We start from the raw sequence: 16,899 nt of genomic DNA, 5'->3' as shown, positions 1-16,899 counted from the left end.
ATTCTGGCTGTGCATGATAGTTCAGACTTATGAACTCTTAAAATTAAAAAATTAACTTTAATAAAAAAATTATTAAAAATTAACTCTTTCGTTACCACGGGAAATTCACCAATTTTCAGCACTCTAAGGAAACATTTTTTTACTGCCAGACATGTTGGTTAGGCACTCATTGCAGCAACATAAAATGCAGATGATTTAACTCCCTTCCCAACAACACCAGTTTTTCTAATTTTCCACTGATAATAACATACCACTGATAGTAGGAAACATTTTGAATACACCTCGTGTAGGAAAACTTTCAAAAACACATCTTACAAAAAATGTTGACTTTCCCAAAATGGTTTGTTAGATTAAAAAAAATGCCGTGTCTAGAGTTACATCCGACGGAACCCAAAATTGAAAACTAGGGTTATGTCCGACGGAACTTTAAGCCAGTTTCTAGGGTTATGTCTGACGGAACCCAGAATTGAAAACTAGAGTTACGTCCGGCGTTACGTAAAGTTCGAAAAAAAATTACAGCTAACGCGTCACCAGCTACCGTGACACTCTATATGTGTAATCTATACGCAACATTATTGAAATGATCGCTTGTACGATAAATGATGTCAAATTCGAAAAAACAAACGCTGCTGCTTTACGGCCAAACCGGTTCGGAATGAATAAATCATAAGTAACATGTTCGACAGCGTCGGCTACCCGTCGGTCGAGTGGACAGGAACGTGATACAGTATAAGCGCCCACACTTCTGCAGCGATGTGAGTTCGAATCCCAGCTGGGTTGAAGGAATATTTTTTTTAATTAAAAGATACAAATTTTTCTGTACCAGTCCATTTGCACTTCTTTCCATATCCAACACATTCAAGCAAAGAAGAAGACGGGAATAAACAAAATAGAACCTCCTTACTTTTTTCTTTATTCAGCCAGATCAATTAATTAAAATTTATCGACACTTATTTTTTTCTGTGAAGAAAAAAAGGATTACCAGGACATTCGCTTTATTGCCGCTAATCAATTATTTCTTATTAGGGGTAGGTTCTTGATCGATTAACCTTCCAATTAATTGATTAATGCTTTAGCCGTGAATAATTGTTTTAACCGGTTTAAGCTGGTGAGAAAACTCATTATTATTTCAACGACAACTCTTAGACTTTATACACAAAGTGGACTTGTTCGTGTACCTCTGAACTCGTGTATCTTCGTTCCACAGGGCTAAATTTTGAATAAAAACTACAACAAATATACATGGCACAAAAAACAAGTGGGCAATTATATACACCGTTTTGCCGTTGTAGAAATTATTTTCGTAGTAAGCAAGGCGCGATAATTCGGCGCCATCTGCGCTCACGGCGGGTGCTGATGTTCCCAATTCTAGAGACGTGTGCGTGTGACGAACGAGCTGATAAGTGTCTCGCCCGCATCATGCGCCGTGACGATGACCTGCTTACCTCATCTGGAATGTGTGTGAACAAGTGTATGAGCTGATAAGTGTCTCGCCCGCATCATGCGCCGTGACGATGACCTGCTTACCTCATCTGGAATGTGTGTGAACAAGTGTATGAGCATATTGATCGATCTTATATCTGCTACTTAATTATTTTTGGTCATTTGTTCTTCCAAACCAACACAACCGAATAATCAATGCATAAAGTAGACCGATTAATCTGGTTAACATATTAACCGACACCTAGCCCTGTTGATTACATTTGTTAATTTTGACGCACGTAAATTTGTTCTCGGCAAACTGCAGACGCTACAAACTGGCACTGCACTTATTGCACGAGGTTCAATTTTGTTAATTCCCGTCTTCTCCTTTGCTTACATGTGTTGGATACGGAAAGAAGTGTACGTGGACTAGCACAGAAAAATTTGAATCCTTTATTTAAAAAAATCCATGAACCCAGCTGGGATTCGAACCCATATCGCTGCAGTAGAGTGGGCGCTTATATCACGTTCCTGACCACTTGACCGACGGTGAGTATTTTTTGTCTGTTTCCTTTTTTTACATTTTTACAAGTCAGCAATGTAATAAAAAGCGCCTACTATGTTTTGGTTGGCGGAAACTACTATAAACATCAAATGATGTCAATTTTTGAAGTACTGGCAAGATTTTCGCGTCAGAGTTTTCCACTTTGTACAACTCCCACAGATAGTTCACTTTTTCCCTGAAATATGCGCCCACAAGTTGCGCACTGACATCCGCATGGCGCGCCGCCATTCGAGAACGCCGCCAGATGCTATACAATCCTAAAAGCATAACCATATCATGCGGTACATCGTCTTCATTATTTACACTGAGGAACCTGATTCCGTAGGGTGTCACCGGATACTCCTTCTTTAGGCTTCTCATCAGGACGTCCCAGAACAAAATGGCATCCCAACACTCTATAAACGCATATTCTGTAGTTTCAGGTTTTTGACAAAGAACGCACAAGTTGCTCCAAGCAACAAAAAGGCCTCGCTCTTCCACCCATGTTTTCACAGGTAGTGTGTTGGTGTGCAATTTAAAAAAGAAGGTTTTCACAGAGGGTGGGATTACCATAGCTTTCACCCTGGACAAAACACCCTGCCCTCGGCCTGCAGAGTACACTGCTCGGTACAGAGGTACAACCGACGGGAAGCCGGTGCTGTCGAACATGTTATACCTATATATTAGCTCATTCTGAACCGGTTGGGCGTAAATCAGCAGCATTCGTGTTTCGGAATTTGACTTCATTTATCGTTCAAGCGACCGTTTCAATAATGTTGCATATAGATTACACATATAGACCGTCACGGTAGCTGGCGCCGTTAGCTGTAAATTTTTTTTTGTGCTTTACGTTATGCCGGACGTAACTCAAAACAATTGGCCTAAAGTTCCGTTGGACGTAACTCTAGTTTTCAATTCTGGGTTCCGTCGGACGTAACCCTAGAAACTGACCTAAAGTTCCGTGGGACGTAACTACCCTATTTTCCGGTGTATAAGTCGCGGTTTTTTTCTGAAATTTTTGTTGGTGCGTCTTATCTACCGGTGCGACTTATGTATGGAGTAAATCCGGTTCGCGGCGGCCGCGCGTGGCCAGTGCATGTTAAGAGACACAGCTCTATGATCTAAATGAATCCGAAGCCCACCGCTATGGCGTTTCTCATAGCCCATATGTCGCTTGGGGACGTTAAACCAAAGAATTTGCAGCTTTTTCCAGTCAAAAACAATGATAATGGCCTGCGACAACAGCGCGCCACTTCCTGCCATACGCAGTAACTACAGTTCAGAATAAATTCAAAATAACATCAAACTAAGTTGCAAAAACAAAATGCAGCTTATAAATTATTACAGAGATTTACTCTGAAGGAGGTAAAAGGTAAACGTGCTGCTAATTTTTAAAATGACATCTTGCTGATAAGTTTCGATTTTCAGGCCACTTCCGTCTGCCATGACACCTTTATTGCACTGATTTACGACAGCACGCAAAAGACGCGCAACGTTTGGAGAGGTGGCCAAATGGGTCTCCGACTCTTGGGACTCCATTTCTACAAAAACATTTGCAGCCAGGCTCATAAAGGCCGGAGTGATGCGGTCCGCAAGTGGTGACGATGTTGGCAAAGAAGACATTAGTGAGTCGGAGTACGACAGCGATACACCGGCGGAACTCTCACTTGAAGTTGCCAAATTATTTGTTAGCGTGTCGGAAAAAGAAGACTTCGATGGTTTTGCCTAAACGCCGTCTCTAGGTACATGCCATCTGGGTGTATCAATAAACCATTTTTGAGAAGTTAGTTCTGTCTAGACTTTGGATGGTATATGCACGTGTCACGTGCATATAACGTGAACGCACCCCCCTTACTGGGGGATGCAATCATAGGCAGTGGCCGCCACAACCGTGTACTTTCGCCGCACTTCCTAACGATCTGATTCATGATTCATTATAAGTTTACCTAATTAACAAGTGCGTTTTGTACACCGGTGCGTCTCATACACTGGTGTGACTTATATACGTTTTTTTCGGAAAAACTGTCATTTTGAGGGGGGTGCGACTTATACAAAGGTGCGACTTATAGACCGGAAAATACGCTATAGTTTCCAATTCTGGGTTCCGTCGGATGTAACCCTAGAAATTTGCTTAAAGTTCCGTCGGACGTAACTGTAGTTTTCAATTTTGGGTTCCGTCGGACGTAACTCTAGACACTGCGTTAAAAAAAAAAAAAATGTTAGCAGCACACGTGGTTCCCGGGCCATGCGGTGAAGCCCAATTTCCGTTTCAAAATGCGTAATTTTGGGTGGTTTTGGCGGTTTGACATCATCAGAGGCACTACCTTGTCTCCACGTGACATAAAAACATCTAGTCACCGACTAACTTTGCATTTACAGCCAGCACAGTATTTGGGACAAGCATGCGATGCGGAAAGATCTGCATGGAGTTGCAAACAAAACTTGGTGGTGGATGCTTGCTGACATTCACCGTCAGTTATCTCTCAAAACATAAACATGCGGTTCATCATCATCTTCTGACATGCTATTGCAGCCCTGCTTGCAGGAATGAGGTGCAATGCGCTAGAATTGTGCCCAGCAAGCTTTCACCAAGTGGTTGTTGTGCGATGAGAGAGTTCAGCACTACGAGCCCGCTGCATGGCACCGCCATGTAACATTTTCGAAAGGAAACAATACCAAACCTGTCGGAGACGCCGTCCGAATAGGCAGTTCTACTAAAGAGCAACACTACACCTCCGGAGACACCCTCGTATAGAAACGAAACTAGCCAGCAAACAGCTGGCGGTGCGCAAGGCCGATTTGAAGCGCTCTCCTTGTCCGAACTGATATCTGGCAACTGGGCGTCATCTTTCGACTTGCGTCGGAAGTTCTTATCGCAGAAATCAGGTTATGGTGGGATGAAATCAGGAGCGGCATGCTTTTTTAAGAACCAGAAGTGGGCGCAAAAGGTGCCATGGCAGATAGGCTTGTAGTTGTATAACTGCGTAGTAGCACCAAATATGAATTTCGCGATGCAGAAACAAAGCCAAAACTGTTGTAAGCTGTTTGCAAATGCTAGCTGGGCTTCGCACGCAGAGTCTTACAAGGCTGACAATCAGCAATGACTGCTTTGTTGCCCACTAAAATAATAAAATACCTTGGTAAATAGGCGCTGGCTTATATTTTCAGCCAATTTCAATGATTATTACTGTCAGAGTGCAAACCTGACGATTGAAAATCATCTTCTGAATCACCATTCGTGCCCTGATATCGTAAACCATATTACTGTCAGAGTGCAGACCTGACGATTGAAAATGATCTTCTGAATCACCATTCGTGCCCTGATAACAAAATCCAAACACTGATGCAGAGAAATAGCGAGCAGCACGCCTTCTTTAGTAGCAGTGACGCATGATGACCCCGCTCCTTTTCCACAGCCATGTGATGCAAATGCGTGTCAGGAATCATGTTTTTGTTGCAAAAATGAAAACAAAACTGATTTTGAAAGGGAATTTTCTGAGCTAACCCGAAAAGGCTTCACTTGTTCCAGCAATGCCTGGAACGCTATGAAAAGGGGCTCCCAAGGTATCGTTCAAATTGAACGATTCTGAATAGGTGCGGTAACGACAGAGTTAAGCAAAAATTCCAATTATCGACAGTCGACCACATTGATTACTGTGTGGCCAAACTTGCCGTGCAGATTTACGCAATTCCCTCCGACATGTGCTACAAGCTCTTCGCATTGTAAGCCGATTTGTGCTTTCAGCGACCATTTTGAGGGAGCATACAGGGCCTAGCAGACATCTTCACTCATAACGTGAAATGCACTAGTAAGCCTTAATAAAACTTCCTTTCGACAGTTTTGGTCTCGACTGCTAGCTGGGCTTCGCACGCAGAGTCTTACAAGGCTGACAATCAGCAATGACTGCTTTGCTGCCCACTACTAACCTACTCCATGTCTACAAATAAATTGGGAATGCCTACAGCTTTGCAACTGCCATTTGGGCGGCAGTCCCCATTGACGCCACCAATGAAAATTTTCGTTGCCAGCAAGCGTTACCTAAGACAGAAGCACCAATTTGTCTTTGTGACATCGTGCAGTGAAATATCCATAGCTGAAGGGTGGCGTCGCCTGCATTTTATGCCCCAAAAGTGTGCCAAGCGGTGCACGCACATCTCACACAACCCATGCAATTAGCCAGCAGGAGTCGGAAGCACAATTGCAGGGTGTCAGCCACGTATGTTCAGGGCCAAGGTGCAAGGGCCACCTACTGTTCCCAGAGGCTGTTCCAGAGCAGTGGTCGGTAGTCGTCCGGCGCAAGGTGCTCCTCTGGTACGGGAAGCGGCAACAGCAGGTCTGCAAAGTGCACCTGCAGCGGCTCCAGCCAGCACACGTGGCTGCAGCTGTCCAGGCTGGTGAACTCGGCCCTGTGCAGCCAAACAGGGAGGCTCTTGGCCAGGGCTCACCAAGTCAAAGTGGCACATGAAAGTGCATCCGCTACTCCAGTCCCAGATACTATGACCAAACAGCACTAATGGCCAACACATTCACGCAGGGTGTTCTTCAAGGACAGGGGCAGTCACATGCAATGGGCTCGGTACAAAAGGAATTCTGCTTGAAGCACTCATGCCCTCTTTACACTGCACAATGTTCAGCTCACATAAGCAAGGCTATTTATACATTGCTAGGTTAAGCATGGCTCAGTCCCACAGCACTGGATGCAGAGAACAATTCTGCCCCTCTTTTATGCAGTTTGTAGCAAGCCCTCGTGTGTTCAAGTACATAGCCCTGTTGTCCTTAAAGGGACACACAGAAGTGAATTTGTGAAACTTCTGTTTTTGTTTGCACTGCATAGACTGGTACAAATAAACACAATCATCCTCATTTATCCCATCGATAAAGCAGTCCTGAAAGAAGAAAAATACCATGCAACATTTGCAGTGGACGCACATTCAAGATGCGATGTGATTGAACGACATCCAAGATTGCAATTCAAACTAGTTTCGGTTTCAGTTCTGTGAAACAACATGCTTGGCATCAGACATTATCGTTGGCTGGGCGTTCTCGATATCTCAGGAATCGGCATGTTGCGTTTCTGCCATGTTGCCGGCTCTCATAGAATGGGTAAAATAAGCCCACCAGCACCGCTTAGAATCGTAACCTTCACTAGCCAAGGTATACACCGTGACTGAATGCTCCTCACCCCCCCCACATTATCAGACACGCTCAAATGTGAGGCGCTTAGCCTCCACATTTGGAGCTCCCCTGTGTCGCAAGAGGTGTGTTTGCACCAGGCCGACAGTGGGCTGATTCGGCACTGTGCCCGCAAGCAGTCGGTGCTTATGTCGACACCCCACCAACGAGAACTCGCCAGCATGTCAGTGTCAGTCAGCGCGCATTCTGCGAGCTCGCTCATGGAACAATAAAGGTTGCAGCGCAAAATGGTGAATTCAGTATAGAAAACATTAACCAAGCATAAAAAAATCAACTTAGAGCCACCGCAATAAACTCGCGTAAATGCACTGAGAGTGGCCAAAACATGGCCTAGGAACTCCAGACTACAATTTGCTCACGTAATCCCACAATGTTCACAAATCCCTTTAGTGTCCCTTTAAGGTTGCCTATTCCGGCCAAGGCACGCTAAAGGCCCACCACAGAGAGAAAGCCCAATAAGACAACCAATTTCTGGTGTTTGGTCAAAGCCCTGTCAAATGTGCTCTACACTTCTTACTTGTTTACTTACTTACTTATTTACTTCTTTGTTAAAAGGTACAGTGGAGGGATTGTTGATGCTTGCTCTTAGTTTTTAAGCCATCATTTCAAAGAGTGCATCTACTGGGGCAGGCCATAAAGAAAGACACAGTTTGAAACAGGGCTGGGGCAGTATCCCGACGCTGGGATACTGTGATAGTATCTCGGAGACACTTTTTAGTATCTGTATTTCAGTATTGAAATACATTTGAAAAATGTATTTGTATCTCAGTGGTGAAATATTTTTACGGTGTATTGAATATACCTAGATACTGTGGCACATAAGAGTATCTTGTTACATTAATTTTGGTGGCGCAGAAGATGACTGCTTTTTTTTAAGGCTATAGTCTTTCTTGGGCTACTTGAACATGGAAATTTTGGTCTGTCTGTACGTTTGTTCAGATGGAGCCATACCACCTGCTTTCCAATACTCTCTGTCAGTGATGTAACTGTTTAAAACAGTTATAGCAACAACCAAGGCGGGACAATTATTTCAGTGCGACGAAAAACAACACAGAACAAAAGAAGTTTGATGAGCCCCTGCAGAAGTTGATTGTAGAGTCCATGCTGCCACTGCAATTTATCGAGGAGAAGTTATGCATTTCTCTTCGATGTTCAATTGTATTAGTTATTCAATTTTGTGTATGTATTAGTTCTGAAATACATAACGCTTCATAAAAATGCATTGTAGAACATGAGGTCATAGAAAAAAAGGGTATTTCAGTATCTGTATCTCTTATCTGTATTCCGGAATACTTTTCTTCTATGCCTGCAAAAGTATCTCCGAAATATGCCGTTATGTCAAACTTAAATTTATCTTAGTATCTGTATTTTAGGTGCCCAATGCACGTATCACGATATCTGAAGAGGCAAATACACCAACCAAGGGCGTTTATTCAAAGCGGTCCCAACGTTTCAGAGCCAACTCAGCTCCTTCATCAGGGGTGACTGTGTACGACAAGAAGCAGCGATTAAATAAGGTGTCTTCTTCTTTTTCTTTTTTCTTACTGGAATCTTGCCCTTGCGCATCGGAGGCCGTGGGCGTAGACGGTGGGAAGGGCTCCGAGGGATCTATTCAGGCCTTGCCGGTTCCCTTGTATGTGCCAGAACTCAAGGAGTAATCTTTGTGAGTAATGGGTTTCAGTGCCAATCACCTGTGCACCGTCAAAGTTAATTCTGTGGTCAGCTTTTTCGCAGTGCTCGGCCAATGCACTGTGCTGAGTGTCGGACTTGCGAATGCCGTTTTTGTGTTGGCGGAGGCGTTCCGGGAAGTTCCTGGTCTCCCCAACGTAACTAGCGGGGCATTGTGCGCAAGCAATTTTGTAGACGACCCCTTGGGCTTTTTCTTTTGGCGGCCGCTCTTTAGGTCGAGGTATGAGCCGTCCAAGAGTTGACACTGGCTTGTGGGAGATGACAATGCCTTCCTTGCAAAGAATGCGGGATAATGTTTCCCTCGTTCCTTTAACATAGGGGAGGGACATACGGGTGGGTCGGCGTGCGGAGAGGGTGGGGGTGCAGATGGCGGAGACAGGAGAGGGGTTGTTGACCGGCGGCGTCAGTACAGAGGGATTTTCTGGGTTGCAGCCCGATTGAGGGAGACGGCGTTTGACGCGTCGTATGAAGTTGCTCGTGTATCCATTTTTCTTCAGGTCAGCGATTACGGCTTTTTCTTCTTTCTTCCGGTCCTCTTCTGTTGAGCATATAGTTCTGGCTCTAAGTAAGAGAGCTGAGACCACACATGATTTGTGGGAATTTGGGTGGCAGGAATCGAATTGCAGGTAGCGGCCGGTATGGGTGGGTTGCCTGTATGTACACTGTGAAATTTAGTCCGTCTGGCTGTCTTTTTATCAAAACGTCAAGGAGTGGTAAGGTGCTGTTCATTTCTTTTTACATGGTGAATTGGATGGCTGGTTCAATCGAATTTAGCTGTGACAGGAAGTTGTCTGTTTTTGTTTCTTTGATGACACAAATGCAGTCGTCCACGTACCGGAGAAACACCTTGGACTTTTCGGGGAAATTTTCCAGAGCGGTCCTTTCAATCTTTTTCATAACAAGATTTGCTGTGGTCACGGAAATAGCAGCCCCCATCGAAGTTCCACTTACTTGCCTGAAATATTACTGCTTGTAGCAGAAATATATACTTTGCAGGCAGAACTGCAGAAGCTGCGTTATCTCGCCGACGCTGAGGCAGGTCCTGGAGCTCAGGCTGTCGTCGTTCTCGAGGGCACTTGTAGCGGTTGCGGCGGCCAGGGAAACAGGGACGCTGGCGACGAGTCTGTCCCCACGGTCGATTGGTACTTCGGAGACAAGTTTGACGAAGTGGCCGGCGTTCTTGACGTGGGTGGACGTTTTGCCGATGAGAGGGGAGAGAACCTGATGAAGGAAGTTGGACAGTGCTTGAAGTGGTGAAGTTGTGAAGCCCACAATAGGCCAGAGGGGCACACCGGGTTTATGAATTTTGGGTAGCCCATAAAAACAGCCCACAAAAACAGGTGTTGGCCCCAACGGGCCGACACCTGCTGCATAAGCTCGGTCGACATGTAGAGCAGACTCCCGATACCCCCCAACGAATACCCACTACTCAACGCGCGAACATACGGGTGCTTCCCATCCCACGCCATATGCACCCCACGTACTACATCGGACGACGACAGCATCGGACCCGCCTCCTTCTTCGAAAGTACGGCAGTGATTCAACTGCCCTTTACACCGACACCTCTCCCTACCCCCGACAACGAGCACACGTAGCTGCCGTAGTGCGCTCCGACGCCACCACCCTCGTTGCTTCCAGCCTGCAGACAGCATCAACGAGCACGGCAGAAGAAGCCGCTATAGCCCTCGCCATCGCTCACGCTACGACTCCAACTGTCACGGTGCTCACGGACTCTCAAGCCGCCTGCCGCCGCTACGCTCAAGGCAGAGTTTCCACCCTGGCACTCCACATCCTGTCCCAACGCCGCACTCTACCGTTAACCCGCATCGTGTGGACACCAAGCCACACATCCCTCCCTGGGAACGAAGTGGCTCACGCCACGGCCCGCGATCTTTTCATCCGGGCCCTCCCAGACGAGGCCTGCCGCCTCAACCTAGACCATGGTCCCCCTACTCTGACCCCTCTCCAACAAACCTACACCGACATCCTGTACCTCTACAGGACCTCCCGACGCACTTATCCCCCTCCTCACCCTTCGCTCTCCGTTCCCGACGCCCGCATCTGGCGAAGACTTCAAACTCACACATACCACAACCACGTCGCCCTCCACCACATCTCCCCCACCTGCTATGCACCCAACTGCTCACGCTGCGACACTCCCAACACAACCCTGCACCTTGTCTGGATGTGCCCACTGAACCCCCAACCACCCGATCCCCCTTCTGTAGAGCGATGGGAGAGCGCGTTGCGCAGTTGCCAGCTCGAGGACCAGGAAGCCCTGATCTCTCGGGCGAAGGCGAAGGCGACCCTGCGCGGCCTACCGGAATAGGATGGCCACCCACCGCTCCTAACTCTTTCTCTCCCCCTCCCCTCCCCCTTTTTCTGAATAAACGTTTTCCAACAACAACAACAATCCCATTTCGCCGGGACTTATTAGAAATTCGTATTATCCCGAAGTTCGTATCACCCAAAAACGTCTCATCAAGATTCCACTGTATAGAACTTTTTATGAAGGTCCTGCCAGGCCCGGAAGCTCAGTGTCTCAGTGACAGGAAGAGTGACACCTGACAGCTATTCAAATTCGCTTCGAAAGTATTCGACCCCAACGACTATTCACTTCAAATTCGCTTCGAACTAAAATATCACTATTCGCACAAGCCTAACATTTATCCTCCTTGTTTTAGCCCTCACTCCAACTTGCACTATTTACTTGCTATGAATATAATTCTTTCAGGCTCAGCATAAGGCAGTACAGGATGAGAAGCACAGTGAAACGGACATGAATTTAAGCTGGTGTCCTCAGAATCGTCGTAACTGTGTGCTTGTCATTAAGTAATCTCACAATGATGGAGAGTAAAAATTCCTTACGTGTTGCCCCAGGCATCAGCATACGTGTATGGCATTTCAGCTACCTTAACACTCTGTTAAACTCAACTTTTTGTTTTTCCGGATTTAAAGACAAAGTTCACGGGGCTTCAGTGAAAATAATTTTTCCAATGCTAGTATGCTTTCTGATGCTGTATAGGAGAGAAGAAGACAAACCTCACACTAATGCTGCACGGTGCCGGAGTCCGAGGCGACAGTGACACCGTGGTTGTGACAGCTGCAAGCAGAAGGATTGCTGGCTGCACCCACAGCAGAGAAGAACTCGTGGAAAGTAAGAAAAATTGTTATCATACCTCGGTCATTTTTCCAAAACACCGTGGCCTCTAATCCTGAAAGGAAAAAAAAAGGAAGTGCTTGATGATGACATAAGTTTGAAGCACTTGATGTGCATCAGCTAGCAGATTGAAATAATCGAGGGAATGCCAGAGATGTGAAGACCACGCCTTGCATACTTTAATCAACTAGCAGCCCCAGCCTTTGCTGCCCTTTCTCCCCGCCAACCAGAAAGTTTTCCTCGGAAGCGTTATGGTTGACCATGAGATGGAGCGAGCTCCTCATTAGGGAATAGCTGGAATAGCTTACTGAGCTCTAGCTAGGGATGCCGACCCTGTAAACATAGATATATGCCGTAAAAACCTGCATGTAATACAAAGTTCAATTTGGGGATAGCAGAGACACAAAAGAAAAAGGCCTTCATCTGCATATAATGGCATAATGCAAGTGAGGAATGCTCAGAGAAAGTATTTAGTATTTGCATTGCAGTTCACATTCCGCTGTCATCCATTTCCCTGGCACTGTCTTCAGGAAGTCCCTTGTCAGAGATTTCTCTCCCCAGAGAAAGTCCTCTTTCAGTACATGGGGTTTTAAAACACCCCATGGGACCCAGGTATCAAGAAGTTGCCCCTAATTTGGCTGTGGTGTGGGAGTATGTATTGTGCTGCCATCTGTCAATAGGAGTTTTAACTACCACAATGTTAAGCTGCTCATTAATCAAATCACCTAATGTTTTTATAACAGTCAAAATAACCTCCGTTTTATTGCTAAGCAAAGATTTACAATGTTCCGAAGTCGTGCAAAAATTTTATTCAGTTGTGGCACTTTTTTTTATTTTATTTTTTTTACCTTTTACCAGAAGAAGTTGCACCTGCTCACAACTCTAAGCTCGTGGCATAGCCTGGCAGCAGTATGTGTAACAACCAAAATGGACAGTGCTGCAGGGTTGCAGCGCAACTAAGGACTACCCTAGAAATTCGGGTCGTCTGCCATTCGCGGCCTCAGCAGGGTCCCTTTTGCAATGAAAGCTATCGGGCGAACAGCACATCAATCGACTTCAGTGCTCTCTCACTGTACTGACATGTTTGCTAGTGAGCCATTTTTCCAAGAACTAAATCATTGTTTTGATAGCTTCTCCTGACCTAACTATTTGTTTGTTTACTTTTTCTTGTCTAAATAGGTTTTATAGGCATTTTAAAAGAGTAAACAGAACTGTGCATGCCTCTGATTATGTGCCCACCAAAGCATGCAGACGGACGCTGCAAGCAATGGCATGCAGGCAGACAATGCAACAGTTACACTCCTTCTTCCCATTTAAATTCCTAGAAAAAACCCGCCGCGGTGGCTTAGTGGCTAAGGCGTTGCGCTGCTGAGCCCGAGGTCGCGGGTTCGATTCCCGGCCGCAGCAGCCGCTTTTCTGATGGAGGCGAAAAGCAAAAACGACGTTAAAGATCCCCAGGTGGTCAAAATTAATCTGGAGCCCTCCACTACGGCGCGCCTCATCGCCTGCGTTGCGTCGGCGCGTTAAACCCTAGAATCAATCAATTCCCAGAAAAAGATATTCTGACAACAAAAAGCGAGAGAATAAATAATTAGAAGAATCAAAATTTAGTTCTTAAAATTGTATCAATGGCAAACGCGGTGAATGCGATGAGATGACACTGTGGCTAATCAGCAATGCAACACTGGCCCGGACGGCAGACTAGCTACATTTATGGGCATTATAGCAGGACTCTCCCTTGCTCCCGAGTTCATATTCACCTAATGGCGGAGTTTTATTGAGGGCACTATAGCAGGTGGTAATGCCTGGATGAAACCCTGAACTACCTGGAGCGGCTTCGAGGATTGCACCAGCGACAGCGCCTGCACCCTTGTACGGTGAGAGCAGACGTCAGCTAGGGAGCACACGGCACTGGGATCAAAGTGAGAGGCTTTCCCGGTGAGCCAGGGCTGTGGAAGAGACAGCACTTGCGTAAGGGTGCTGCTGGAGGCAGGCAATCAGGCTTGTGCAGTGCTTCAGGTAACTGTTTGTGTGTGCCACACACTGATTCACAGAGGGTGCTCTGAAGCGAAGCTTTTCTCTCAAGCGCTCGCACTTGGTCCCCCGTGTGTGGTCACCTTGTCGCCGGCTCCTCAGTGTCAGTGGCTGTGAGCCTTGACAATAACCGCAGTGATGGTGCACATCGGAATCCACTTTGCAGCCACCGCTAAAAAATCCTGCCAGGCAGCATCGATCAGTTCAACAAATGGAGAGAAAATCTCGAAACCTGAACGGGGCTCTTGAATGGCTTTGCATTTGTGGATGAAGCTGATCGAATGTAGCGCTCCACATGTTGTAATGAAAATAACTGGCCAATTGAGTTCCTACTGCAGTGTTCACGGCTGCTGCTGGTTATCACTTCTGCACCTATTTGCTTAGAAATTATCAACAACAAATCATTATTTGCTTCGAATTCATTATTTTATGACGGCTGCTGGATTCTTGCAACAAATCATTTGAAAAACATTCACAGCAAATCATTATTTGCTTTGAAGGCCCTATTCGCACGGGCCTAGCATTTACACAATGCGAGTAAACAAACACAAGGAACAGCTGCAGGTAAAATGCAAACAGAACAAAAAAGTGACAATTATCACATCGTAATCACAAGCGCCGTTAGTGTGACTGATCAGATTCCACCCTGCAGAAATAAGCGCGTCAATTCTATTACAGGTGCCGTGCCCAGCCCAACTGCAAAAGGGGAGCTTTCTACAGCCTGGCTGCAGTCTACAGGTCATCAGTGTGCCAGGCACATTACGCTGTACAGCACAGCTTTTGGCTACATTTTTTGACCAAAGGGTGATGTGCTCATTGCATGAGGGTAAACAAAATGTCTAAGACCACTGACGCATTCATTATCCGAGTAAATACAACATAACTGCTAAGCGCTGCTTTTAATGAACCTTTAAATGTTGCTCTTGCAGTAAACTGTGGGAGGAACATGCCAAGATAGTGTTTTCTATGGGAACTACATGAATTTGCAGGTTATACGCAATGGTGGGTATTACATGTAAAAATATACAGTATACAATAAAATCAAAGCCCCTTCGCAAAAAGAACGATGGTTAAAACACGAAACCAAGCTGCCTCGAGAGTGTCGGAACGGCACAATCGATAGACGTCAACTTTACGACACGAGGAACCCAGGTTCGATTCTGACCACGAAAAGTGTTGTTCTCTTGTGCCTTCACTTATCATCATCACGGTATTGTGAAGCCCTTTGAGTAAAGTTTGATTTTGATTGACTGTAGGGCTTAACGCGCCGACACAACAACCAACGCAAGCAATGAGGCGCGCTGTAGTGGAGGGCTGTGGATTAATTTTTACCACCTGGGGATCTTTAATGTGCGCCAAAATCTCTTCCGCACGGGCATTTTTGCTTTTCGCTTCCATCAGAAAAGCGCCCGCCGCGACCGGGAATCGAACCCGCGACCTCGTGCTTATTAAGTAAAGTTTGCTTTCCTGCAGTGCGTTTTGGCTCTGCATCGCCATCAGAGGCATACAATGCTTTGCTTCAAAAATACGGGAGCGCAAGGTCACCCTCGAGAATGTTCTGGCTCTTCACTGCAGACAAAACATAATCGCAAATAAAATGACAGTGACTTTCTGTGTTAGCCAGGTGACCCAAATTAAAACCAGAATGATGGTGGTAGTATGAGCAAAATTATAGCTCAAACAATGCTTGCCACTTGTGATAGTGGGGCAAACTGTTCAGTGTAATGTTCACAATTGGCGACAGTCTCTACACGCACCTTGCGCAGTGCCCCAGCCTTCGGGAGGAGTCAGGTTCAGCTGCAGACCCATTAGGCCGGCGAACTGGGGCTCCTCGGACTCCTGCAAGGAAAACACCGCAGGCTGAGGGAGGAAACTGCTGCCCGTGCAAAATGCAACCGTTCCCTCCACGAAACGCCCAAGCAGCCAACCATCGAGACCTTCGTTTGGGCCCCATGGTACACCTCGGTTTCCCGTTTAAAGCATGCACAACCAGGGACCACTGGAGGTGTATGAAACACTTAAACGTTGACGACGACCAAGAAGCTGGCGCTGGTACCAGTAGCTGAGCGCATGCAACACTCTGAAATGCTCCTCTTTGCTGATGACAATAAGATCTTTTGGCCCATAGATAGGGTTGGCGAGTGCTCTCTTCTACAGCATGACATTAACACCATCTCAGCATGGTGTTCAGCAAACATGCTTTGCATCAACCCATCCAAGACAAACGTGATCTCGCACCATCGTCAACAGGTGCCGATTCAATTTTCGCATGTATAAGCTGCACGGGGGTTCTATTACTCAAGTGTCAACAGTCCGGGACTCGGGATTCGGGGGACACTGACTCATCACTGAGTTTTAAACACCACATTAAAAGTACAGGCAGCGAGGCAGTGAGGAGTCCCTTGCGCTCTTAACACACATCCCGAAAGAGTTCACCGACTACTGTCCCCAAGCTATTTGTCCCTCTTTCAGGCTATTGTGCATTCCCGGCTAGAGTACTGCTCAGTTGACCGGAACTCTGTTCCTCAATACTTGTCACTGTCTCTGGAACAAGTCCAGATAAGACTTGTTTGAATCTACAGTTAAACCTCGATATAACGAAGTCGTACTTGCGGGCGAAAATTTCGTTAAATCGAGAATTTCGTAAAATCGAGGTTTCGATTTTACAGTTAATTTAACCAGTTATTGAGGTTTCAAAACCCTGCCCATCGCTCAGAAACAACTGCTATGTAGTTACCTCTCCACTTAAAGCGAAATTTGTACTAAAACTGGCCGCGAAAATTGTGTGAATTAAGAGCCTCAACACTTAGGCAATGGAATTCGGATAGCCGACCGTAGTTCGTGTCGTCGTAAAA

The 16,899-nt window shown here is 46.1% G+C and overlaps 1 protein-coding gene across 3 annotated transcripts in view; it reads right to left on the bottom strand.

Moving 5' to 3' along the window:
- Positions 1-16,899, bottom strand: part of LOC144156284 (AP-5 complex subunit beta-1-like) — an 88,811-nt gene that overhangs the window by 5,700 nt on the left and 66,212 nt on the right. For 2 of the 3 annotated variants that reach the window (XM_077688232.1, XM_077688231.1), the window contains exons 17-20: positions 15,802-15,883; positions 12,030-12,065; positions 11,893-11,953; positions 6,218-6,373 (exon numbers count right to left, since the gene is read on the bottom strand). In XM_077688232.1, the coding sequence (XP_077544358.1) occupies positions 6,218-6,373; positions 11,893-11,953; positions 12,030-12,065; positions 15,802-15,883 (335 nt within the window). Of the gene's footprint in view, positions 1-6,217; positions 6,374-11,892; positions 11,954-12,029; positions 12,066-13,829; positions 13,960-15,801; positions 15,884-16,899 lie in introns of those variants that run through there. The other variant, XM_077688233.1, reaches the window with a different exon arrangement.

Source organism: Haemaphysalis longicornis, unplaced genomic scaffold (assembly GCF_048455015.1).
Source record: "Haemaphysalis longicornis isolate Haplotype H1 unplaced genomic scaffold, Haemaphysalis longicornis Haplotype H1 scaffold_1, whole genome shotgun sequence".
Lineage (NCBI taxonomy): Eukaryota > Metazoa > Arthropoda > Arachnida > Ixodida > Ixodidae > Haemaphysalis > Haemaphysalis longicornis.
The sequence above is the reverse complement of the archived record's forward strand: the minus strand, read 5'-3'. Positions and strand labels throughout refer to the sequence as shown.